General features: G+C 37.6%; 1 protein-coding gene across 6 annotated transcripts in view; it reads right to left on the bottom strand.

Annotated features, from left to right (window-relative positions):
• The window catches only part of SMC6 (structural maintenance of chromosomes 6), a 43607-nt gene that overhangs the window by 12815 nt on the left and 3032 nt on the right, over positions 1-27760 (bottom strand). For 3 of the 6 annotated variants that reach the window (XM_067294316.1, XM_067294313.1, XM_067294315.1), the window contains exons 3-22: positions 25575-25723; positions 24306-24423; positions 23526-23631; positions 22853-22989; positions 22259-22320; positions 21320-21400; positions 20766-20867; positions 20460-20579; positions 20271-20369; positions 19154-19300; positions 18641-18729; positions 17952-18116; positions 16513-16691; positions 10328-10529; positions 10078-10192; positions 7768-7928; positions 5981-6116; positions 5011-5091; positions 2444-2614; positions 736-873 (exon numbers count right to left, since the gene is read on the bottom strand). In XM_067294316.1, coding sequence (XP_067150417.1) covers positions 736-873; positions 2444-2614; positions 5011-5091; positions 5981-6116; positions 7768-7928; positions 10078-10192; positions 10328-10529; positions 16513-16691; positions 17952-18116; positions 18641-18729; positions 19154-19300; positions 20271-20369; positions 20460-20579; positions 20766-20867; positions 21320-21400; positions 22259-22320; positions 22853-22989; positions 23526-23631; positions 24306-24423; positions 25575-25718 — 2553 coding nt within the window. In that variant the 5' untranslated portion in view covers positions 25719-25723. Of the gene's footprint in view, positions 1-735; positions 874-2443; positions 2615-5010; positions 5092-5980; positions 6117-7767; positions 7929-10077; positions 10193-10327; positions 10530-16512; positions 16692-17951; positions 18117-18640; positions 18730-19153; positions 19301-20270; positions 20370-20459; positions 20580-20765; positions 20868-21101; positions 21121-21319; positions 21401-22258; positions 22321-22852; positions 22990-23525; positions 23632-24305; positions 24424-25574; positions 25724-27760 lie in introns of those variants that run through there. The other 3 variants (XM_067294318.1, XM_067294317.1, XM_067294319.1) reach the window with 3 other exon arrangements.

A 27760-nucleotide genomic window follows, 5' to 3' on the forward strand; every position in this document is an offset into this window, starting at 1 on the left:
TGTACTGCACAAAAATCAAGTTCTCCAAGCAAGAACAAAGTCTTTGTTTTGTTCTTTGTGTATTATTCCTTACAGCAAAATTACTGGTATCAGCAATATTACTAACAACAGTTAGATGTAGGTAATCATTTCAGTGATAAGAACTGTATCCATTCAAGAACTCAAATGTATTCACAATTATTTATCTAATATAGATAAATGAGGGACCAAATTCACCATATTTTAATAGGACTTAGTCTCTCAAAAGTTGCTGAGTGTGATTTCAGAGTTAGTTAATAAAGCTTGATTAAATAAGTTTCTGGAAGACCAGGTATGAGATCTGTACAAGAGAAGAAAAAGAACTTTACCGCCTAAAAACCAAAGCAATATTAAATTTATGCAATTTAACCTAAAATACAAGTTTTAGGATTAAGTCATTCTAATCTTCTCACTGCATAAATCCAGAAGAGTCCTAGCTAGATAACCCTGAAGACTGAAGTTATCTGTCAAGACTAAAAGGTGCTATGCCAGACAACAAAAAGTCTTGACTTGTATATATACAAGTTACTTTTATTTGATTTACATATGAATAACTTAGACCAAGCTAAAAACCTGAGCATTAATATGGTCTGCATGTCATACAAGCAGAACAACAGAGTATCTAAATACTAAAAGGATCCTGATTATCTGATTTCAACTGCCAAAAAAACAAACAAAAAACAAAACAAAAGAGACAGGGAAAAAAAAAGATACTACCTCCAATTCTTTTTCTTTGTCAGCTAGTAATTCTCTACGTCTTTTTATACAAGCCAAGTGTCCTTTCTGTTTGTCTTCATAGTGCTGCAAACGGCGTTTACAGTTTTCTACTTCTGAGTCAGCTTGGTTTAATTCATCCTGTTTAGAATAAATCAGATGCGAAGAGTGAACTGTTTGTGGTAGATTCCAAAGCATCTCTCTACCACAGGTAGTTATGTTGTTTTTAATACCATCTAACTGATCGTGTTCAGCATGATCATTCCTTCTAAAGTCCAGGTGTTTTAACAGCAATGGATCAAAAAGTCTTACTCATTCCTAATAAGAACATAATAAATGTTTATACTGCTTCCCAAAATTGAATTGATAATGATTAGATATTGTATCTTCAGGGGAGTATTATGTTTTAATCTTCAAAAAGATTCTTTCTCCTGAAACTCTGAAAACTACATTTTGTACACTATGTTCCAGTCAGAAAGTTTCCATAAGAAAACTGAGTGTCCTGCTACAATTATAATGGGATATAGACCATAGCAGCTTCTATATTGTAATAGTGTGTCAATGCAGTGAAAGTCGCATCATAACTCTGCAGAGATTTACTATTTTCAGAACAGCAAAGAGGTACAATGATATGAATTAGTTGGAAGATGATTTTCTTCATTCCTGTCAACTAGTAGCTGGCTTACCAAAAAAGGTTTTATATTACATGAATTAAAAAGAAAATTATCGCCAGTGATGGATGCTCTCATCTTTTTCTAATCCCACCTTTAAGCCACAGCTTGATACGTGTGAACAGCTTATTTAAAAACTGTAAGGAAGTACATCTAAAATAGACTTTCAGGAATTTAAGAGTCATCTTTCATTGTGTTTAGCTCCCTTACTATCTAGCAAGAGTGTTCTAATAGTCTGAATACATCTATTCTATTTAAAAAGAATTCTATAAGGAAAGAGAACATATTGTTAGTACTATCACAATAGATATATTTATCAGTTATTTTCCTTACCTGTTTCCTTCTTATTTGCTTTTTTAAACTGGGTTGACTACATATCAATCTACAGTTTAAGTGAGCCATACAAGAGATTCCAAGTAATAATGAGTGACAGTTCTGAGTTTTTCTTATTCCTTACTTTCACTATTTTAGAATACTGTTTATCTGCTCAACTGTTACTTCCACTTTCAAGCCCATTAGTTATTTGTGGCAACACAAGATAACCTTCTACTTTCCAATACCAAATTTGGCATGTCACCACTCTGTCCTTTATCTTAAGTCTTGTTAATTCCCTGTGGTCTTCTATAGTCTTGAATAATCAAAACCATGTCTTATTACCTTCTGTGATTATGCAGTTTTACAGAACAATAGACATTCCATATATAACTCCAAAAGTCATTTTGAAAATGGCCACTTATTCATATTTTGTCAGGCCTTAGCAGAAGGAAAAAAAAAAGTCCTTTCTAATTCATGACACTTAAGAAGAAATTAAACTCTCTTCAAACCTAATAGTAGCAGCTATTACAATCAACATCACCTTCTAAGTATTTCCAGTCTTGCTTATTGACATGCCCTGGACAGAATGGCCTATTTCCATTTTCATATGTAGGTCTTAAATGCATCAGGAAAGAGCACACTCTTTTCTCCTGTCTCCTTCTAACACCATCTCCCTTGCCACACAAAGTGAACAAAGAAAAAATACGATATAAAGTTATTGCTACCTTAACTGGACCAGCAATTTCTTCTACTTGCTGAATTTTTTCTTTCATTTCTTCAAATTTTTTTTCAGCTGCCTGTAGAATATTTTTCAGCTCTTCCATTTTTCCACTTTGTTGCAGCATGTCCTGCTTTACAGATTCCATCTTATTCTTGTTTTCTTCAGCTTCATCTTCCTGTCAAAATATATTAAGATGATAAAGAAAAAGTTGACATACATTTGCATATCATTGTGCAAGATTTTTATTTTAGTGTCACTTCCAAGAGTGCAAGATTACACACACTACACTAAGTTCTCTAACAAGAATACAAATAGTTCAATATAATTATTCATAAAGCCCAGGAGAGCTTGACAGAGCCTGCTGGAGACCACTAAACCAAATCACAAAAGAGTAATTTCCTAATTACCTGCCTGAAAATTAATTGGATTTAATTTGGGAGTTGTGATGAAAGACTTGAGTGAATAGGATTTTGCTTGGACTTAGCTATTATAAGGTTTTACTACAATAATTTTCTAAGCAAAGAACACATTGGATCTGTGAAAATATATGCTCTTTCTATATTCTCTTTATACTGAATGTAAGTGGGCTAGCTCTGTTCGCTAGACAAGTACACCATTCCTAAGCAATTATCATCATACTTTTTTTTTTTTTAAAGCAGAAAAGACAAACACCCCAAAAAACTGAGAAAAAGATAGGAGTGAAAACTTGTATTGCTAAGATGCTTTTTCACAATCAAGAAAAGACAATGGTGAAATCAAAGTAGCAATGAAAGGTGGCCAAGAACAGTAATTAACACAGAGGAGGCATCAGAAAGTACAGAAAACTGAGATAGACATCAACAAAAATCCAAGACAGGAATAAGGAGAGGTAAATATACAAATCTAACAGTTGCACAAGACCATTATCAGACAGCAACAGAAGTTTTTATGTTGAAAAAGCAAGTGTCCAATAACTTTTTGGAGCTACAAAAACCAGCAATATATTCTCCAGTAAAAATGCAGTAGAATATTTTCAATTCCACTAAACGGACAGAGAGAATATACTTCTATTGGTTTAAAAAAAATGTATATTATTTTGAGTAAGGAATCCTAGAAGAGCTTACTGAATCTGTACCTACTGATCCTTTATTTTTAAATAAATTTTGGAATAAGCGTGTCCGCACACACACAAGACAACAAACTGCTGAGGCTGTGAGGTTGTGCCAAAACCAAAAATGACAAAAAAAGATACCTAGAGAATTCTGGGCAACTTAGTCTCTCACTGATCCCAGATTAGATAATGGAAAAGTTGGCATGGAATATAATCCTGACTACAGTTGTTTCAGTTATTATTGATACCTGTCAGCATGAATCTCAGAAAATTTAGATTTTTGCCATCCAGTCTTTAACTTAATACAGAGTAACACTTGAAAATCCATGGCCAACAACATACAAATCACATTAGATGATCAGAAAGGCTTTTCTATTCTTAAATTATGTAGCCGTACATTCTAAGAACTCATTAATTAAGAACATTGAAGGAACATTCATACTGTAATGATCCTCACTTAGGGTGACATATGAACATGGTGAAGCGACAGCCAGGCAAGAAAGCATGGATTCAGGGCAGAGAGGCACTGTGTGATCTAACTTACGCTTCATACGGGCCTTTGCCTGTACTACAATGATGCTCCTTCTGCCCTCCAAATGTACAGCACTGCGTCTCCTCATTCACAGAATCACAGAATGGTTGAGGTTGGAAGGGACCTCTGGAGATCATCTAGTCCAACCCCCCTGCTCAAGCAGGGTCACCTAGAGCACATTGTACAAGTTCGCATCCAGGCAGGTTTTGAATATCTCCAGAGAAGGAGACTCCACAACCTCTCTAGACAACCTGTTCCAGTGCTCTGTCACCCTCACAGTAAAGAAGTATTTTCTCATGTTCAGATGGAACTGTCTGTGTTCCAGTTTGTGCCCGTTGCCTCACGTCCTGTCTCTGGGCACCACTGAAAAGAGTCTGACCCCATCCTCTTGACACCTTCCCTGAAGATATTTGTATACTTTGATAAGATCCCCCCTCAGCCTTCTCTTTTCCAGGCTGAACAGGCCCAGCTCTCTCAGCCTTTCCTCACAGGAGAGACACTCCAGTCCCCTAATCATCTTTTTGTAGCCCTATGCTGGACTTGCTCCAGTAGTGCCATGTCTCTCTCTTCAGCAGTCTGCAGCAAGTCTGGCATGAGGAAAGAAAATGCATGGAATATTATCTCATGCAACACCGCCTTGCCTTCAATAAACCTGCAGTGCTATCAGTTTGAAGGGCAAAAGTAACATTGCATGTTCAGGGAACAAGGGGGAGCTAATGAGGCACAGAAAAGAAAAACTGCAGCTAAAAGACCCACTGAAAAAAGAAAATACCATTACCATAATTGTAGACACTTCATAAAGTATAACATTTTTCACTATTTACACAAGTGAGATAAAAGTTGTTACTGTACATACAGTATTTGCTTATTTCCTATTTAAAAATGCTGCCAGCATGAAAAGAGATAATTTCATATCCTTATTAGAAAGAATTTGATAATCCAGTCTTACTAATGTACGGATGTCCACTGACTGGTGTTCTTCTGTATTCTCAAGATCTGATATTTCTGCATTTGTTGTTCTTATTTTTATCTGAAAGAAAGCAAATATTCTTAAGTTTATCTAAAAAGAAAGGTTATCAGTTGTTCATTGAAGTTAACACAGAAACCAAATATGTTTGGCTTTTTCGTTCCATTAGAGCCTGCATAGGAGGTTTCATTCCATCCTTCCCAAAAACGCTTAATTATGGAGTCCATTTCTGTAAGACAGAACTTGTTCTGAAAGCAACATGCACTTTAAAATCATTAAGCTATTACAGCATTTCCACTCAACATCAAAGCATTTCTGTATTTTATTTTTCCTTCAAATACTACTCTTCAGCAATTTAATAGTGGTCCAGTTGTTTGCTGGTCCTAACTTATAATTCACTGAATATAACCTTATATAGTCTATGTTACCTTTTACTGTATTATTGGAATGTTAACCACCATAAATATATATCCTACTTACTATTACTAGAAATTATGCAGAAAAAGACTAAGCAGTTGTAAAAAGGTTTATGAAGAAATTCAAGTTAGCGAAACTTAAAGGAGAAATATTTAGCAACAGACAAAGAATATAACTGAAAATCACAAACAGAAACAAGATTCTAGGAGCATACAGTCAAGGCTCAAGGGAAAGAAGTGGGGGGGTTTAAAAGCAGGGAAAAGAAACGTATATCAAATATTGCAACATGTCAAAGAAAGAAGTGGAGATTTTACTTGTAAAACTTAAACACAAGAAAGGCTGTATTCAGAGAAAAAAAGCAGCAAAACCCCACACAACAACCTCCCACCCCCAAATCCCCCAAAACATACAGAATGGAAGCAACATAAAAGAAAACTAAAATAAACTACCATTCACTCAAAATATATCACAGAAGTCCAATGAAATAGGGAACAACTGACCAGTTTCTGTGATTTAACAGCGTATCTATTTTTACCTGTAATTCTTTTTGGTGTCGTCTGTGACAATGAAGATGATCTTCATTCTGCCTAATCTCTTTTTCAATGGAATGCAAATGTTGTTGAGATGTTGTCAGCTGTGCCTTTTTGTTTTCAACTTCTTTTTCCAAGTGACTTAAGAAAATGTGTTATTTTTATATACATATTATATACATGCACACACACACACAGATAGATATACACAAATAAAAATAAAACAAAACGTGACAAAACTAAAGGGCACAAAAGGATCAAGAAATGTCTAAAAATCAGGTACTGTTGTGCACTGGATGGTTTTTTTTAAATGACCAATAAAGAAATACCAAAAGTGTACAGCAGCACTTGTAGATGATAACCAGCTTATAGTTGATGGACTCAGTTCAGTCCCTAGTGGGTACAGCATGCATAAGATTTTAACCATCTGTAACATTTGTTAGCAAATTAGCAAATAGGCCAAATACTTAAGCTAAATAGTGCCATGACTTTTAAAAATAGTACTGCACATTGAGAAAAAAATACATACTTTAACTAGGACAAAATACTTCCAATCAGAGACAAAATACATTAACAGAGATGTGGGAAAATTTATTTTATAGCTTCTTATATTTCTCCTTCAAAAAGGAGTTCAGTCCTAGAAACTTCCACATTTAATTCTTTCAGTTTGCGATAAATCCAATTTAAAGGCAAAATAAAGGTATTTGTTATTATTATTTATAGCCAGCAAAACTCTGATAAAGTTTCATTGCTGGGAAGAAAAAAGGAAAGAAGAAAGAAAAAAAAGGAGGCTTAACTAGTATTACAGTAAAAAGTGTTTAGGTAAGTGTTAAATGCAATCTGTTACAGAAAAATGGAATGGACTGATTAAGTCTGATCCCCCAAATCAGTGCTTTGTAAATTGCATATATCATTTCAAATAAGTAAATCATTGCTTTGTCCTAAATTCTGAAAAAAAACATTTTTCCCCTTTAAACTGGCCAATATCATTCTCCCATTCCAATACTGGTAATGAAATGACTGTAACGCTTTGGAAGTTATCAAAATAATCTTCAAATGAAGTTCATTACACGCTGACATGAACAAAGTACAGCTGCCTGACATTTAAAGCTTTCAAATTTACAGAAGTAAGGTTTCAACACTCAGTCTACACTATCAGCTATTAATATGGAAAATAAAATACTTTCTTACTGTGTCAGTAATACAAACTGGGCCTCAAAATAAAAGTATTCTAGTGGCACTAATTTGCTTGGTGAAGGCTCAGGTTTCTATCTTTGCAATTAGTTTGTTTTTTCAAACTACCATTTTAAAAGTAAACAAGAAAGACACCTACCATTAGTGCTAGGGTAATTTGGTTTGAATAAAAATGCTTCCTTTGCAGTAAATTAGAGTACCACTGTTCAGGTCTCAGATTTTTAAAGAAATAGCTTTGATTCCACAGCACTGTCAGTAGGTGTAAAATAGACTTCCTGGAGTATTTGGCCCAGCAAAACCCAGCTCTCTGGACAACATTTACAGGCCACAAGTTGAAAAATATCTGTGAAAAATCTCAGGTTTATACTATCACAGAAAGACATTGAAATAAAGAAGTTTTCCAAAATCCTCAAAAAAAAAAAAAAAAAGTAAATCTTAAAAGAAAAAGGAGACAGAGGAAAGTCCTGTCAACATACAAGACTACAAACTGGGTGGATCTATTTTTCTCATGCACGTATATCCAAACAGACATATATTCCATTCTAATATTAATTTCAACAAATGCACTTTTTAGAAATACAGCATTACAAATGCTAACCTTATTTCTGCTTCAACGTCTTTGCTCAGGTACTTGGGTCGGAGGTAATCAGATGAGTAATATCGTCTTTCAAATACCTGATCGCCTTCAGCAGTGAAAGCTTCTCTGCAATTTTTTGGGGGCCGGTTACTCTGCATTACTTCACGAGCTTTACAGCTACTCTGAAAAATACAATGACCTTATCATACCTATAGAAAAACAACCATAATTAAAGATTCCAATTGAAAACTATCTAAAAGTTCTCACCCAGATAACATTTAAGTTCTCCAAAAACAAAACAAAAAACACAGTCAGTTTAGCTGCTATTTTCTTTGATTCTTTGTTACAAAATTACCTAAACTGTAAATTCCATAGTCTGATCAGTCTTTCATAACTTGCCATGGGAAAAATTACTAGCCAAAGGTCACTAAGCACTAGGCATATTTAACTATCAAAAATGGAATACACATACAGGAAATACTTCAGTTTTCTTTTAGATATTATATCAAACAACATTCAACTAAAATTTGGGGAAATCAGCTGCTAAAAACCACTGCCAGTGCTGGACCAAGTGGTCACAAGTAACGATTAATTTCCTCAGACAGCGATATGCAATCATGTCATCCATTCAGAAGTCTCATTTCTTCCACACAATACCTGTTCAACTTTTTTCAGATACAGTTCAAATTGTTCTGGTAAGTCTCAAAGATAGTTAAAAGAGTGAGCGTTATGAAAATCAGTAATTAGATAACTAAATATAGTAGCATGAATATATATAGTATATAATAGTATAAATATAATAACTAGAGATAATAAGTTAGACTGCAGAGGGAGTAAGAACAAAACTAGCATTGCTATTATGAGAAAAGCACAGAGAATTCAGCTGTTACAAATCCCATTCAGCACAAGCAACATTTTCTAAATAGTTAGCTCTGCACTAGACAGAGCACAAGTTCTCTTTTCTAGTAGGAGTATCAGAGGATGAACTGGGACAAGCAGTCTTGGAGGAAAAGATAATCCACAAGAAAGCAAGCACCATTACACTTCAGCTGCTTGTAGAATTCCTTGTTTTCTTTAAATGAAAGTATATACCTCCTATCTTTATTTTTGAACAGTTCATCCACAGTCATGTCTGCTGGAGCTCATATCCTCAGTTGTAATAGAAAATCAAAAGTCAATTAAGATAAAAATTATATCATATCAACAGAAAACAGTTCATTAACATGGATTTTATGGTGATCAAAAAATTATGTTACTAAAACTATACATAAGCTTAACTCAATGCCAGTTTCTAATCACCTCATTAAAATGTTTAATAGGTGATTATTGTTATGCTTGGTTTTACCAGACTGTATTCCCAAACATGCTTCTTTGCATTCTCTCATCTCAACTGCTTTAACCCTGCAGCATCCAAAGTGGCTTTAGTTGTTGTGGTAAGTGAAAAATAAACTGAATGCTGACAGGAGGAATATAATTTTGTGCAAGTATGAGTGGGTCAATGTCCGAAACTGAACTTCTGAACTCTAAAGCACAAGCTTGCTATTTGCTAGCTACAACCGGTACAGGCTAGTTGTAAGTTTTGGTAACACTTGGACTAAAACAAGCTTGACACATCCTGAATCCACAAATGAATAAAGAGTTAAGAGACAGAACCACCAATTAGGAGGCTGATCACATGTAGTACTCTGCACATATTTAGACAAGGAAACCAGGGTCCTTGGAGACTGAGAAAGAAGGTGAACATCCTGCAAATGGGGTTCCACAGAGACAAATGTTGGAGGATACCCAGGGACCTTGGACAATAAGGTCTGAAACAGGTAATGGCAAGCATCTGCACAGCAAGAACCAACACTACTTTCTATCTGACCCTGCTCGGGAGGGAAGTCAAGACCTAGTGAATGCTTTGAGGAGGGAGCGAGTGCATGTGTGAAATAATCGAAGTAGGATAAAAGCTCTAAACTTGTTGGTTCTTAAATAAATCTCAGATCCACTACAGGTTGTCATTTTACTCTGTCTTAACTGTGACAGAAAGAAGTGTCAGAAATAGGATGCTGACAGTTTACTGAACCTCAAGACCACAGCTTTAAGGGGAGACCTCTAGTAGGAGCATATGTGGCCATGTGCTGCATTATAATACTGTTACCATCAGGGTTTACTGAGCCAGTGTGGGTCTCACCTCACCACAGTGTCTGTAACTGTTATTCTCCTGGAGCAAAAACCCTTGCCTACTTCTTTTGTTAATTATGGACACTATCAAAGAAGGTATTTTCTATGCCTCATACACGAAACAATGCCCTTCTTTAAAGGCCAGTAGAGAGCGGGGAGTCTTACTTTAATCAGCAGGACCGTTTCTATACTCCTTATATCAATCAAACAATTGGCAACCACTGCATCATCTATTTCCAATGCTGTGAGAACTGATGGGAATTCTGGATGATGAACTCCTCTGAAGAAAGAGGAAAAGGCAACCGTTTATAAAGTTCACATGAGATTCTTTAAAATAAGATTATAAATATTTCCTTCCAAATGATAATAATTTGAACGACTGCACTTAAGCAATAAAATTCAAAACATAACTTACCTGTGTCTGACATCATAAACTTTATCCTGAAATTTATTTACAATTATTTGAGGTCGAAACCCAGGTGGATAATATTTTGACATCAGTATCTGAAGATTTCTTTCATCATTATGATTATCACAGCAAAATGCCTGAACTAGGCCCTTTAAACAAGATTCAACAGCCAAAGTAAGTTCAGCATCTTTCAGATGAATGAAAGCACCTAAATAAACATAAAAGACAAAGCTTAAGGAGCTGTGTTCCGTAATGTAAGTCCAATAGCCATTTTACCACTTAAGGATTTTTTTTTTTTTTTTTAAGTAGTCCTTTCTTACAAAGAGAGAGAAAAAAACCCTGAAATTACTGCGGGGGGGGGGGGGGGGGAGAGGGCACACAACAACCCCACAACAGACAAGATGCCCTGAGAATACAGACATATAATTTATTTTGCCTATAGAAAGGCCTATACTTACTCAGAGACCTACATTTTCTTTCAAGTTTTTTTGAGAGGTCAATACTAACTCCCCTAAGGTACCAATTTCATGGCAGCTCAGCAGCAGCATATCAAAACAAAGATCGCTTATTAACAATTTAATGTTTTAAGGGTGAAGGCAGAGGAACAACTTTGCTGTGAGGTAAACAAACACGAGGCTTTCCATCGTATCAGCTCTCTTTGGTAGTGCATGTTTGCACATACTCACTCCGTGGTAAATGCACGGTTCTTTGCCCTTTACATTTACACAGAATTCACTTTCAGAGCTGGTCAGAGTAGTAAGGAAACCAAATTTTCCAAGAATTTGTTCAGCCTAAGTTGCTCCATGTAAAGCATCTCAAAGCTGACAAGCCCATAAGACAGCCAATAGACACTTTGAATGAAAGTCTGTCAAAATACAGGACACCCAGCAATGATCAGCCATGGCACAGTAGTCTGATGCCCAATATAAACTTATTGCATGTAAGTAATGGTCTATGTACAAACATAGAGCTCTATGATAACATGCACAGGACACTTGCATCACAGAAAGAATCTAAACTGTTGTGCACTAAAATGATTCAGAAAAAAAAAATCACCTTAGACCACAGAATCACAGAATGGTTGAGGCTGGAAGGGACCTCTGGAGGTCATCTAGTCCAATCCCCCTGCTCAAGCAGGGTCACCTAGAACACACTGCCCAGGACCATTTCTAGATGACTTTTAAATACCTCCAAGGAAGGAGACTCCACAACCTGAGTAACCTGTTTCACTGCTCAGTCATCCTCACAGTGAAGAAGTTTTTCCTCATGTTCAGATGGAATTTCAGTTTGTGCCTGTTGCCTATCACTGTCCTATCACTGGGCACCACTGAAGAGTCTGGGCACATCCTCTTGACACTCTCCCTGAAGATATTTGTATACATTAATAAGATCTCCTCTCAGCCTTCTCTTCTCCAGGCTAAACAGGCCAAGCTCTCTCAGCCTTTCCTCATAAGAGAGATGCTCCAGTCCCCTAATCATCTTTGCAGCCCTTCTCTGGACTTGCTCCAGTAGTGCCACATCCCTCTTGTACTGGGGAGCCCAGAACTGGACACAGTACTCCAAATGGGGCCTCACCAGGGCTGAGTAGAGGGGCAGGATCACCTCCCTCAACCTGCTGGCAGCACTCTTCCTAATGCACCCCAGGATACCACTGGCCATCTTGGTCACAAGGGCACATTGCTGCCTCATGGTCAACTTGTCCACCAGCACTCCAAGGTCCTTCTCTGCAGAGCTGCTTTCCAGCAGGTCAGCCCCCAACCTGTCCTGGCTTATTCCTCTCTAGGTGAGGGACCCTGCACTTCCCTTTGTTGAACTTCATGAGGTTCCTCTCTGCCCACCTCTCCAGCCTGTCCAGGTCTCTCTGAATGGCAGCACAGCCTTCTGGTATATCAGCCACTCCTCCCAGTTTTGTATCATCAGCAAACTTGCTGAGGGTGCACTCTGTCCCTTCATCCAGGTCATTGACGAATAAGTTAAATAATATTGGACCCAGTATTGACCCCTGGGGGACACCGCTAGCTACAGGCCTCCAACTAGACTTTGAGTCACTGAGCACAACCCTCTGTGCTCTGCCCACCTCACTGTCCACTCATCTAGCCTGCATTTCCTCAGCTTGCCTATAAGGATGTTATGGGAGACAGTGTCAAAAGCCTTGCTGAAGTCAAGACAGACAACAGCCACTGCTCTCTCCTCATCTACCCAGCCAGTCATTCCATCAGAGAACGCTATCAAATTGGCCTTTGTGAATCCATGCTGACTACTCCCGATCACCTTGTTATCCTTAACATGCTTAGAGATGGCATCCAGGATGAGCAGTTCCATCACGTTTCCAGGGATGGAGGTGAGGCTGACTGGCCCGTAGTTTCCTGGGTCCTCCTTTCTGAAGACTGGAGTGACATTAGCTTTCTTCCAGTCCTCAGGCACCTCTCCTGATCACCATGACCTTTCAAAGATGATCGAGAGTGGCCTAGAAATGACGTCCACCAGCCCTCTTGGCATTCCTGGGTGCATCCCATCAGGGTCCATGGACTTGTAGATGGCAGGTTTACTTAATCTCTAACCCAATCCTCCTCGGCCAAGGGAAAGTCTTCCCTTCTCCAGACTTTCTCTCTTGCCTCCAGGGTCTGGGATTCCTGAGGGCTAGTCTTAGCAGTAAAGACTAAAGCAAAGAAGGCATTCAGTAACTCTGCCTTCTCTGCATCCTTCATCACCAGGACCCCGTCCCATTCAGTAGCAGGCCCATATTCTCCCCAGGATTCCTTTTGATTCCTTGACATCCCTTGCCAGATTCAATTCCAAATGGGCCTTGACCTTCCAAGCTGCATCCCTACATACTCTGACAATGTTCCTATAATGCTCCCCAGTTGCCTGTCCCTGCTTCCACTTTCTGTATACTTCCTTCTTCTGGTTGAGTTTTGCCAGGAGCTCCTTGCTCATCCATGCAGGTCTCCTACCTCCTTTGCTTGACTTCCTACTCATAGGGATGCACCGCTCTTGAGCCTGGAGGAAGTGATGCTTGAATATTAACCAGCTCTCTTGGACCCCCCTTCCTTCTAGGGCCCTAACCCATGGGATTCCTCCAAGTAGGTCCCTCAAGAGGCCAAAGTTTGCTCTCCTGAAGTCCAGGGTTGCGATCCTACTTGGTGCCCTGCTGCCTCCTCGCAGGATCCTGAACTCCACCATCTCATGGTCACTGCAGCCAAGGCTGCCCCCGACCTTCACATCTCCAACCAGTCCTTCTTTGTTTGTTAGTACGAGGTCCAGCAGCACACCTCTCCTTGTTGGCTCCTCCACCACCTGTGTCAAGAAGTTATCACCAATGCTCTGCAGGAACCTCCGGGACTGTTTATGCCTAGCTATGTTATCTGCTGGAAAGACATCAGGGTGGTTGAAGTCCCCCATGAGAACCAGAGCCTGTGATTGTGAGGCTACTTCCAGCTGTCTGTAGAAGGCCTCATCAACTTCCTCTTCCTGATCAGGTGGCCTATAGCAAACACCCACAACAGTGTCACCCATATTAGTCTGCCCCTTAATCCTTACTCATAAGCTTTCAGTCAGCCCACTGTCAACTAGGCAGAGCTCAACACATTCTAGTTGCTCTCTCACATAAAGGGCAACTCCCCCTCCTCACCTTCCTGGTCTGTCCTTCCTAAAGAGCCTGCATCCATCTATTGCAGCATTCCAGTTATGTGAGCTACCCCACCATGTCTCCAATCGCAGTGAGATCATAGACCTGCGACTGCACACAGATCTCCCATTCCTTCTGTTTATTCCCCATGCCGCGTGTGTTTGTGTACAGGCACTTCAGGCAGAGTTATCCCAGCATGCTGATTTCCCAGAAGGGCTGCAAGATGTTTCCCCAGTCTTGTCTTGTAGGCACTCACTCCCTTAGCTGCATGCAATTGCTTGAGGTATCTCCAGCTGAGCCCTGTTTTGCCGACTGCATTGTCGCGACAACTCTCCCATTCCTCCATCTTTCCTGGTTGGCCAGCGTGTTGGCAAAGATGTGTTTAGTGAGCTAGGTCCCATCTCTCCCAATCAGTTGGGAATGCTCAGACAGGGTCCCAGGGTCCCAACCAAAGTCCTGTTGCTGACACCAGCTGTGCAGCCAGTTGTTTACTTGAAGTATCCATCTGTTTCCCCTCCCATCCTTCCCTCTCACTGGCAGGATCAAGGAGAAAATGACCTGGACCCCCACACCCCTGACCACTGTCCCCAGGGCTTTGCAATTCCATTTGATATTTTCCAAGTTGCCCTTTTGCCAGTATCGTTGGTGCCCACACCGAAGAGCAGCAGGGGGCAAGAGTCAGATGGGTGGACAAGCTTTGGCAGTCTTTCCATGACATCTCAGATCTGAGCCCCTGTCAGGCAGCAAACCTCTCTAGACAAGAGGTCAGGTCACCAGATGGGTGCTTTTGTCCCCTGCAGCAGGGAGTCACCCACTGCAATCACTCTCTGCTTCTTCCAGGTGTTCCCATGTGGCACAGGTTCCTTCGGCCCAGTTGCTTCTCTTGAAGCCATGCTCAGCTCCTCCTCAGCTTGGAGGGCACTGAACCTGTTCATCAACTGCAAGTCTTCAGGAGGAGCAAGAGCCTTTCTCCTCATATGAGAAGTGACCAGCTTCCAGCCTTTGTCTTCTACAGATTTATGACTAACTGTTCCACATGGCACAGAGTCCACATGCATCTCCACTGCTGTGGGGGGTTGAGACTCTTGAAGCTGTAGGGTCTCTGAGAATATCCTATCTCACACTCATCTTCAAATGCTACACAGCCTGCTTACTTCCTCCCCTAACTCCTTTGACACCACTCATCAACAACAGCACACCTTCTGCAGAAGAGTTGACTGTCAGCCCCAGCCTCACTGAGAGGCTCCAGGCACTTCCCACAGCCTGAGACCTCCAGAGCTGCATCTGTTGTCAGAAGGTCTGTCTGCGTGGAAGTCTCTGACACGGCAGACACAGCGACTCCCAACAGCTACTGGGGAATGCGCTCTGCAGAGTGTCATAACCATATCTGAGGAAGAATACACCACTACGACTGGAGATGAAGACCCCTTTGCTGCGCAAACTGCTGCATCTGGGAGCGAACATAGTCACAGCCACCTATGTAACTGACTCTTTCAACTGTATTGTTTCAATAATTAAATTGAAATTTGTAACAATTCTTTGTAAAACACAATAAGCAGGAAAACAAAATTTTCCATTTGCCCGATTTGCATCAGAACTATGAACTAGAAACACTGCTTTTCTAGTAACTCTATTTCTCGCAGTCTCTTAAATCTTTTAAATGCTTTCTGCATTACAATGCATCACTGAAGACCTCATCCATCTTCTTCATAAACTGTTTCCCTACTGGTAAGGGGAAAGATTTTCAGGGAAGAGGCCTTTCTGCATCATGTCTCATCAACCAGGTTGCATCAAGAGCTTACAATCAGATTTGACATGCTAGTCTCTTCATGGTCTAATGGAACACTAGCATGGTCTAATTGGAGAGCAAGATCTTCAGCTATTTAACTTTTCCTTGAGAGACTTTACAAACTCCTTCAAAAATCACAATTCAAATCCAAAATATACCACTAGAGAGGTGGCTTGACAGCCATACAACTATTGGAAAACTCTTCAGAAGAAAATTCCTCAGACTCAGAAGGGAACAACTTTTTGAAGATTATGCAGTCTTCTCCAAGTCCCACAGCTTCCTCCCAGAAGCCATATAAATATCATACGCAATTTAGCTACATGCCCTTCCACTAGTATAAAAGTGCCTTTTATGTCACCCAAACTTAGAAACAGAGAACACTTTAAATCCCTCAAACCTAATTTTCCTAAATAGAGAAAAACCTGAAGGGTTGAAAGAAAACAAGAACTGTAATGAGCCATGAAATCAAATCAAAGCTGTGGAGGGAGAGGTGCAGGCAGGAAGTCTACTATTGTAACTACTTAAAATACCTTTGCACAAACAGCTGCAAAAATGAGGAAGATCAGTAGATGTTAACTAGTTCACGTGATTAAAAAAGAACAGAAGCAACAGATAACTTACCAAGACAAAACCTTTAGTCCAGGAAATACAGGAGAAAAGAAAAATATATCTCAGGCTCCTTAAATGACAAAGTTTTTTCCGTAAGTTCACTGTTCACTGCAATAAAACCCATGAGGAAGTATTCCAAAAAACTTTTTCAGCTCTCATTCTTACCTAAAGGTCCAACAGGTTTGTATTTAAAGCGCCCTTGCCTGTAGGCTGTTTCAACCGCTTCAAGAAATGATGGCACATGTGGTCCAAATCTTTTCAAGGTATTTGTTTTACTATCTTTCAGCTCTCTCAATTGTTTCAGCTTGGCATCCAGTGCTTGTTTCACATCATGTTCTTCTTTCCTAAGAGAAGAGGTTTTTTTTCAGTATCAACAGCTTATGATGCCTTAATTTAATAGAAATGATTACAGATAAAGTCTGTTTTCAGATACTCTACTAATAAGACAGTGCATCAAGACCTTCTCAATACTTCAATGTACAGCTAGATATAGACCTGCAACAATATTTTAGAGCTTCAGGAAATGCGAGACAAAGGAAAGCAAGAAGAAACTGACTACTCTGCAACAGTTTTACAAGATTTTGCTTCTTTACCATGTTGAAAGGTACAAAGGGAAGCAGTACAACAGAGGTAAGAATGCCAAAGGAGATGAGAAGAAAGGTTTCCAAAAATATCAGAAAGTAAAAAATACTAACACTATTCACCTGGCGAAAAACCCAATTAAGTCAAAAAGCCCAACAGCAAGACAGACTGTTCTAACATGAATTATGTTTTACGGATAAAGACACTTAACACGTTAAAAATTTATGACATGGATATCACCGTGTATACAACATTGTACTATATAGACATAAAATGACAGAAATACATAAGATATCAGAGTTTAGGTAATGCAAATGGAAATTGTATTTGTTTCTATTTACATACTTCAATTTCAATGTCTTCCAGGAAGGTCTTCAACAGAACACAAAAAGAAACTATTTTGGTTCTGATAATTAAAAGATGTTTGAAATAAAACATCAAGTGCAATAAGCTGCTATTCTCAAATCTCATGAGACAATAATGACAATATCATCACAACCACCTCCAGAAACCATTCTTTAAATTCAGGTTTCCAAATCAAAGCAGAAGAATGCTTTGCTTTTCCAGTTCAGCTATGGGCTAATTAAACACAAAAGTAAGTGGTTTGAAGTCTCGAAATTTGAATTTAGCTATGGATACAATTGTTATCCCTAAGAGCATGTAATTCCTTATTCCATGTTACATATTTTGTGATGTTGTATCCAAATATACTAGTGTATTAAATAAGATGAAAAAATTTAAATGATAGTTTTTCTGTGGGTAAGAGAAGGGACAGATGGTAGGAAGAAGAAAAGAAGGACATTAAACTTGACGATCTGGATTTATAATCAGGCTTTAAATTAATGAAACGAGCTTTATTATTTTCTAAACGTTTCTAAATTCAGCCATGCTCTGCCAAAGACAAAGGTTTAGAAAGTCCTAAGACACACTAGAAAAAAAAAAAAAAATCTATATATAGAAACTGAAGCCTAATACCTCAGGGAATGCAAGGAAATGCATATATATTCAAAAATGTAAGCTACCTCAGTGTAGTCTGTTCTTCCTTGTACTTGTATATGGCCTGCTGAAACTGATCCATCTGTTGACCAATCATTATTTCTTGATCATGGAATGCCTTTAAATGCTCTCTTAACTGTGCAATTTTTCTTTGTCTTTCCAACTTTTCAGGCTCTGAAACCTGATTAGCACTAGAACAGATCACACTTCAGTAATTTAAAACCAAACTGATGACTTATGAGAACTTTGTTTTAGAAATTGTATCACATAAGAAGATCTATGCATCAGAAAACTATATTTAAGATTCAGTGCATTTACAAGATCTATACAACATAAACCCTACTGCACCCTACTGCTCTTTTTTATTTGTAATCACACATAGCTCTCCCAGTTTAACATTCCTATTACATTTGGGTTGAGGAATACTTGTTCTATAACACCACTGAAGTTAGAAAATGTATACTATCACCAAATTAAAGAAAAGCTTTTTTTTTTCCCTGCCCCATTACCTCATCGCTCTCTGGTCAAAATCTTGGTAAGCAAAGAAACAGGGCCAGAGATATTTAAATATTTGACTAGACCCCACTAAAGATTAAATAAGTATCTTCTGTTACTGCACAAGTATTGTCAAATTTTCTTATTAATCAGAAGAGCTCACTTCCTGCCTACCTATACCTAAATAAATATGCACAAGAATCACTGCATCTGTATTTACCTATTTTTCAGTTCTTCAATTCGTTTACGTAGCTGTTCATCATCTCTTCCCAGACGTTTTAACTCAGTTCTGAAACGATTATAAAGGGCCTATGAAGGAAGTCGGACATATTAGTTTAACAGAAACAAGAATTATTTCAGAAAAGAACTGACATAACTGCAATTTTGAGGAAATAATTACTGAACTGTATCTGAACAACAATTTCCTATATTTAAGGAAAACAGAACTTGAATTTCAAATTAACTGTATTACTTGTTCCTTTTCCAATTCTTGAATCATTTACGTTGGCCTAAGCTGTCCGTTGCTTAACACCTGTGTAAAGATATAAATCCTATGGCCCCAAACAGAAGCTACTTGCAACTCAAGCAGAAAGCTGCATCTGTTTTGAATTGCATTGAACTGCACGACGCATTCAGGAATCCTAGACACAGATGCAAAAAATGCAATATGAACAGAGCATGGACAGGATTAAGGCTTTAAATCAGTACAGTCTTCAACAGTTCTTTTGCTTACCTCAGCTTCATTGAATGCTTTTCTCCCTGCCTGCACATCAGCTTTTGAAGAAATACACTGAGGATGTAGGGCTTGTGCTTCTTCACTTATCATTACTAACTTGTCTTGTATCGCTTTGTACTTTTCTTCTGCTTCATTTACTTTTACCTTTATAGCAAAAGGATAAAAAATTACAAGTAGCAATGAAGGAAAATTTTCTCCAAACTTCTTAATGCTATAGATAATTTTGAATGATAGCTTTCTATCTGCTGACATCTCTCACTTTTGATGTGAAACCAGTATCTGGACAATGTTCATTTAATGTCCTTAACAGACATGTTTTCACAATAAAGTAGAATCACCTCAATTATAGCACAAATAACTTTATATATTTATTTATATGTATGTGTATATGCACACACACACACACACACACACTTCAGTGAGAAATGAGTACCTTCCTTTGGAAAGGGAGTTCTAATAGACCAACAAATTAGTATTTCTTTGCAAAAAGCACATTTCTTATGTGAATATGAATGTTTAGCAAAATTAATCTTTCTTAGTGCATCCAGAAAACTTAGTATCATCAGAAGAGTCAATTTATTTCCAGACGTTTCCTGGAATCAGATACTGATCTTTTCTGTGGGCAATGACATCCAAAGCCGCCTATGGAGCAGATTTCTGAAAACGCATTAATGTTACAGAAATAGGTGTTGCATAAGTACTCTCAACAATAAAAACTAAAAGAAATGTTTTAAATGTCCATTCACTGGTATATGAAATACTAGCCACCTCAAACTCCCAGTCAACACAAAATAACCCTTACATGAGTCAGAAGTATCAGCACGATAACCACACAGACACACACCCCTCCTAAACAATACAAAACAAAACACCCTAATATTATTCTCCAAGGAAATATAAAATGCAAGTGTTACTATTAAGTTTTAAATGACTAAAGAAGTGTTTAAAAGCTAACCACTAATATTTATAATGTTTTTTAGGTTGCAGCAGCTTGTGAAAAAGCTGAGAAGGCCAGTATCAACAGCTTACACACAAAAGGAGTTTTAAATATTATTTTATTCTTGAAGCAAAGAACCAAAACTAAATTAAAATATGGTTTAAAATATATATGTACCTGACATTCTTCTAGCTTCTGAACAAACTTTTCTGTACGTTCTTCTTCAACTCTGATGCATTCTTTGATTGGCTGTATTTCTCTTTCCATTTCACTCACCTAAGCATAAGCATTTATGAGCGTACATCAGAATGTCCACAACAGATAAATAACAATTTAAATGGGTTTCATATTAGGAAACAAGTTTACCACTGCCCATGCCATTTTATGTCTCAGATCTTCAAGATGATTTCGCATTTCATTCACAAACCCAATGCTTTTGTAACGTTCCTTTTTTTCACAATAATGAAGCTTAAGTTCTCGTAGACGCTAACAAAAAAAACCAAAAGGTTCAACTGTGAGCGCATAAAGCTGTGATACAATACAAAATTTCAGAAAGATTTACTTTTTGAAGCCTAATGTCACTGAAATCCAACCAGAACCAAACTATGCATGTTAACTATTATTCATTCAGTGCTCAGCCCTGCACTAGTTAATACTGAAACTGAAACATACCTCTACTCCTTGCTCTATCTGAAGACGTGTATTTTCTTTTGTTTTCATAATATATGAATAATCTTCTTTCATTTGTTCCAGCTGAGTTGCCTTCATAAAAAACTAAAAAGGAGCAGAGATGCAGATGTCAGATTCTGCAGCTTATCTAGATGAACCATAATTAAAAACAATAGAAAGACCACTCATCTCAATCTCTATGTATACTAAATGATATCCAAAGTACAATAACTGGTGGAATATCTCTGAATGATGAACTAACTTAGCAGTGTCTTAAGTATAAGAATTTAGCAATCTCTTTAGACAAAAGGGACTTTAAAAAATTCTTTTTAGAAGTACCTGGATGCCTGTTATAATCAGATAATTAAAATGAAGGATTCTGTTGTGTTTTTTTTTCCTCCAAATGCCTCCTCCTAAAATTTGAAACCAAGTATTTTGACTTCAATTAATTTTTTTGATTGTTAAGTTTCATTTTTAAAAAAATGACTGAAACAAACTGACTAGTTTTAAAAATTGTATTTTAATACTTAATCAAAACATCAAATGATTTTTCTTACCTTGTACTTGTCACCTTCATTTTTAGATTGTAAGAAGTGTTTACTCATCTCTTGGGTTAAAACAGACACAGGATTGTCTACCTATAAGAGTAAAATACTTGCTTTCCATTTTAGGGAAAAAAAAAAAAAAGTGTTTTCACTTAATTTATGAAAGTCAGCAAACCACCTCCCTGTTCCTTGCCCAGCAAGTAAGTAATAAGCAGAGAGAAAGATCTAGAAATTAAGCATTCCACTTATTTTTTAAACTCTATCAAGTATGAACTTGAATCACACAAGGACAAACTAAGAAACTATTTTCAGGAGGATAACTGACTTCTAGAAAGAAAGGGCCTGCCTTGTTCATTTACTTTTAATAAGACCGCAATTAGGAATTTTGTCCAATGTTGTTTAATTTCTCTCTATAAAATTGATCAAAGTATTACATTCAATTCAATTAATTGCCCAATATATTCTTATGGAAATTTGCACAAAATAAAATTCAGAATTTACTACTAGAAGTTGATATTATTTGATTTGCTGAATATATTGAGTATTTCCTAGCTTTATGTGCACTACCTGATCTTTTCTAAATCACTTAAGCAAAAAAAAAAAAAAAAAAAAACACCTTAAACTTCTCTAACATCGAAAATTGGCAAGGTGAGAATGAGCAGGGGAAAAAAAAAAAAAGCACCAGGCATGAAAGAAATCTAAGTAAGCCAAGACTTTCATTAACAAGGTAGATAACCTGTGAGCTATGAGTCTAACACTTATGTATTGGGACAGAGCCATATTCTGCACTAAGTGAGTTGAATTAAATTAAAATTTTCTTTTGCCATTGGGTGTGATCACAAAAGAATTAATACTAAAGAGGTGAGCTTCCCTCATTTAACAAAATGGAGCATTGCTTTTTATTTAAAGAATGTCTTAAATTTCACAGAATTCAATCGCTGTAACAGTTACCTGTATATTAAAATGATCCAGTATTGCTATAAGTTCCTCTTTCTTTGAAGAAATTAAGGTCCCTAATAGTAAAAAAGAGAAAGAAGAAAAAAAAAAATACCAATAGGTCCAAAGTAAAAGCACATACAAAATCCCAACCTTCTGTTCAACTTAGTGCCTCTTAAAGTAAAAATGAGATTTTTTTTTTTAAGCACTGTTTCTGTCTTAAGCTAGAAACACCATTTCATATATTTCCAGTATCATACTTGCATTTGCTTAGAAAGATTAATTAAAAATTACTATTTGCCTCTTAAATCCTCTTCTGTCAGAATGTAGGTAAATCAGCAAATTCACCAAAAATTCAAAGACTAGTAACTATGTTCAGTCTCATCACACAAGCAGATAAACATAAAGCAAAATACTGTATGACCTCACATCATGCAGAACCTGATGCAACTGCTTAAGAATATGTTAGCATGTCACAAACTAAGGTAAATGCAAAAAAGTTGGCCTTAATAAGAGAAACATCACCCTTTACTAGCATCAAAGCAATTAAAGCAATAAAAACATTTTAAGAGCTTTTAAAACTGAGAGCAAAACAAAACTATCACTAACCTGATTTGCTTTTCAGTCTGTAACTTCTGCTTCCATCGAGATTAATGTGCTGATTCACAATAATAGAGTCACCATATACTTCGGGTTTAAATGCGTCTCTACCCTGGTTTTGCAATGTTATTGAAATATCTGCAGAACTAAAGAATTCAGATAACTGATATTAATTTGAAAACCAGGAATTCAAAACATTCCAACTTTCCACAAAAATTTCCCAAGTCTTGTTTAGGTTACAAATGAAAGTCAGTCATGATTCAAGTCAAATCAAGATATGCTGATGCTGTTTGAATCAAATCAGCATCAAATACGCATGACCAGACAAACTGCCGTACACTGGGCTGTTTGCTCCTTTTATGCTCCAAATAGATCATTAGCTGAAAGCAAATAGCTGTGAAAGCAGGAAGCAGAACACAGAACTCCCTCCTTCCCATCTGACTGCCCTCATCTTTAGGTTGCAGAACCTAGTTCCCTCTTGCTTTTTTTGTCTCCAGCCTTCAGTTTCTTCAGTAAACAGCTGCTTACCTTCTACAGGCATCCCTAACCAGATCCATAGCTCGCTGGTTAAGACATTATTACAGAAAAGATCGGATGTGGTTTGAATTCTGAATTAACCAAAAAATTGATCAGTTAATCTGAAAAACATAGTCAAACTTAAGACTGAAAAAGCTTTACTTACGACTCTCCATCTTTTACGAACACTTTTAAAGAGGAACCTCTATTAGTTGTAGTGGCTTTTCCACCAAGTCCAACAATAAGAGCAGTTAATACAGAACTCTTTCCACCTGTAATGAGAAGTGCTGAAGTTGTTTAAAAAGAAATTTTTATAGCTCTTTTTATCCAGTTCACTCATGTTTTAGATTTTCAGATGTTTGATTGCTTATGTATTCAGCACTTAAATTCTAACTTTTGTCTTTACTGGACAGATGCATAAAGTAGCAATGGTTCCAGTTCTAGGAAAAACAGGTGTTTCCAAGGTTCTCTCCCCCAAAAAACACACTGAGCCAAAAGCAACATTCAAACTTTTGTTATTTCTCCTCAGTGACTTGGGTTCAAAGAGATGATCTAACTCAGGAGGAAAGATTCCCCTCTCCCTGCCTAGACCAAACAGAAAACATTTGTACAATTAAAGAAATCAAAACTCACATTACCATTAAAAACTTCCAGATATTTATTTAAAGCTCTCAACTTTTACATTTAATAAAGTATAAATCTATGCATGATTTAGCTACGAAAAAAAGTGCATTGAGTTTTGCAAGTCTCTGTATTTAAGACCTAAGTTTTTGAACAGCTTGGAACTACTGAGATAGACCTGTGCTTACTGATTCCAAAATTGAATCAATCCCCATTCCTAAAAGATACAGAGATGAGACAGCTATTCATTTTGAAGAAAAAATTAGATGTTTTAAGTTATTAACAAAGTGTTCTTTGATAGAGAAATGATGCAATTAATACTTACTTCCATTGTTTCCAACCACAAAATTGAGATTTGATCCAAACTGAAAAGGCCCCAGCATCGAATGGCACATAAAGTTCTTCAGCTGGATACTTTCAATTATCCCAACTTCCCCTACAGTCTAAAGAATTACCTATTAAATTTGGTGCTTATGTGTGCATTTTAATTAAATACAGTTTATTTATTTTAGATATACAATTATGTAATAAAACAAGATCAAAACAGTTACCAAGGCTGATCACTCATCAGTAGTAACCTTCTGTTCCCCCCACAACTAGCTTATCATTAGTAAGTATACATGATTAAGATTACAGATTCTGCACTGTTATTTATATCACTCAAGTAACAAAGTAGTCTTTTAAAGATGCTCTTTATTTATTGATCTATTTGTGACAATTTCTAGGACAGGTTAAGAAGAAGGAAATAAAACTAGAAGTTGAAGGGACAACCCACTGGAAAAACAGTGAGGTATTGTTTTGACAGAAAATTTGAGTTCCATCTCCAGAGCTTTAGAAAAAGCAGTGTTTTCTAGGAAAGCAATGCTCTCAGGAGGAATAAAAAAACCAGTGACACAGCATGTCTGCTGTTCAAGAAAACAAAGTTAGGGATAATGCCTCCAAGTATCAAAGACCAGCTATAGTGTCTTACAACATGTAGCATAGTATTTGCATGCTCAAAAACTATTTTAATAATTCTAATCATCAAGTTAGAATTCAACTATTACAGAAAAGCAGAAGAAATAGTATTCCTCTGTTTTGTTTTAAAGTTTCATTTATATCAAGATATAGGTTTCAAACATTAAAATTTATTACAAACATTTGAAAACATTACCTTCGCAAAACAAGCAAGTAACTAGTGCTTCTTTTAGTAATTTACTTCTTTTCCAAATATTTGCTCTGCTTTTACCACAACTCTAAACCAAACATGTTAAAATTCTATCAATAAATTTTTTCCTTTATTTGGTTGATTACTTATTTTGATTACTTTAACTTCAGTAGTATGCATTCTGTAAAATCAGAATGCTGTTGTTTTATGATCAACTGCTGTAGTTATACAATCCAAAAGAAATAAATGTCCTTTTTTCAAAGGTAAGAATGGATGCCTACAAAAGTCCTCATCACAGACACGTTACCACTAGCTTTTTTTGTATTGTTCTCATTGAGTCCTACAGGCAAAACATTTATTTCAATGTCAACCAAAATCAGAGACCATTGTTTTTATACCAACTTTTTCTGGTATCTTATTTTCTTCCAGACTTTTTAAACAGCTTACCAATGGCGAAGAGAAATTACTATCAACCAACAGCTGTGATTTTTCTTCTTCATTAGACTCATCATTAGGTTCACCCGTGTATTCCTGTCTCCGTCTTTTGTGGGACCCAGGCTGTGAAACACTTTCCTCTTTCCTCTTACCCATGAGTACTGAAGAGAGAAGAAAAAAAAAAAAAGTATGGTAGACACAGATACACATTTATTTAACACTGCAAAAGAAATATTAAGGATCACAGCAAATGCTGCAACAAACTGAAACACTTTATTTTTCGGAATTGAAATCTGAGTGAATAAGCTTAAAATTACAGCAAAAGACAGACAACTTCATTACTCTATCCAGATGAAGTTGTTTGTTGATTAACAAGGAAATTAAATGTGATTCTATTTTCCTTGTAACATTAGACTTCATGATATTTGCTAGACTTGCTGTTGGTTAATATTGGAGTTCAAGCTTAAGTTGTAAAAACAACAGAATCACTGAATGGCTGAGGTTGGAAGGAACCTCTGGAGATCGTCTTGTCCAGCCACCCTGCTCAAGCAGAGTCACCTAGAGCATGTTGCCCAGGACCATGTCCAGATGGCTTTTGAGTATCTCCAAAGATGGAGACTTTGCAGCCTCTCTGGGCAACCTGTTCCTGTGCTCAGTCACCCTCACAGTAAAAAATTTTTTTTCCTTAGATTCAGATGGAACTTCCTGTGTTTCAGTTTGTGCCTTGCTGCCTCTTGTCACCAGGCATCACCGAAAAAAGAGTCTGGCTCCATCCTCTAGTATAAGTGCTGATTCATTTTTAATCAGAAAATATTAATTATATGAATTTAAGAAATGCCTAGAAAATGAATACGCAGAATCAATTAAAGTAGAATAAAGGAAAATTTAGGTTCACCGTATTCCTGTGCTGCTTCTGCACACCACCAACCTGCTTCTGCAAGACCATGTAATTTGATCAAGGTAAACAAGATGCTTTTATTTTACTAATAAGGGATAACAATTAACAGTATTAACAATTTTGCACATCCAGAGTTGATAACACATGCCACAGTCTGAGACTGCATCGACAGTGTGGAAACTAAACAAGCCTGGATACCAAAGCACTTCTAGTCACAGATATATTTAATGTTAACAAGCAACTTGACTTCCCTGTCCTGTGGGAGAGACAGCAGAGTCCAGGAGAGAAGCCAACTGGGTCAACGTAACAGTTCCTTACACAACCTCCCTGTCCTGCAGGGGAGGTGATGAGGTCCAGGAGAGAATCGGACCAGGAGAGAGTTGCAGGGGGTCAGTATAGCTGTTCTAGCTGTGCAGCGCACAGTTCTGGGGCAGGGCCATGGGGTCCTCTCCGTTAGAGCCCTCAGGCACTCCTGGAGCCCCTCCGGGTCTTCCTCCAGGTGGGGGCTTGTCCAGGCTCTAGCTCCCACAAGGTCTTTGCTGAGTCTCTCCCCACCAGAGCTTCCAGACCCCGGCTGGTTATGGGACTGGGTGCACAATGCCCAATTCCTATTGGCTCAGATTCCCGCAGCACTGACCTGACAATTGGCTGTCACCAGCACTGGTGACAACCTGCCCCTCCAAGGCTCTGCACACCTTGGCAGCAGCACAGTCATTAACAGGTTGGTAATAGGGGAGCAATCCGAGGGTAAGCAAAGTTTAACTTGGCCCAGCCCATGCCAAACTACCACATCACAGCCTTATGGAACATATCAACAAGTGGAAGGCAAGTATTTCCAGTAAATTTAAGATTATTAATTAAAAGAATCTCAATCAAATAAAGACTGTCAAATTACAGCTTTAGTAACAAAAAACACTTTAAACTAGCACTGCAACCAAGAGAAGCATTCTCTCCTGTCTCTGCCTGTTCTGTTCCTATCTCATCCCCTTGAGCTCAAACACTTCTTTATGCAGCAAAATAAGCTGACTCAAGGCACTGATTCTACTGAAAACTCATACAGAAAGAAAACATTTTTTCCCCCCAATTTGTCTGTTTTCTTAACTGAGATCAGTTCCCCAACTCAGTTCACCATGCAGATCTGCATGTTCAGGCCAACGTGGAGAAAGCGTTTGAGCAGCATTTCACTTTCACTTTTGCCAGTTGAATGTGTTTTTTCAAACTAGTCTGATTTCAGCAGACAAAAGGTCAGAAAGCTCATACTAACAAGCATTGCATACAAAAGCATTTATTGTATCAGACA

The sequence above is a fragment of the Apteryx mantelli genome, chromosome 3 (genome assembly GCF_036417845.1).
Source record: "Apteryx mantelli isolate bAptMan1 chromosome 3, bAptMan1.hap1, whole genome shotgun sequence".
NCBI lineage: Eukaryota > Metazoa > Chordata > Aves > Apterygiformes > Apterygidae > Apteryx > Apteryx mantelli.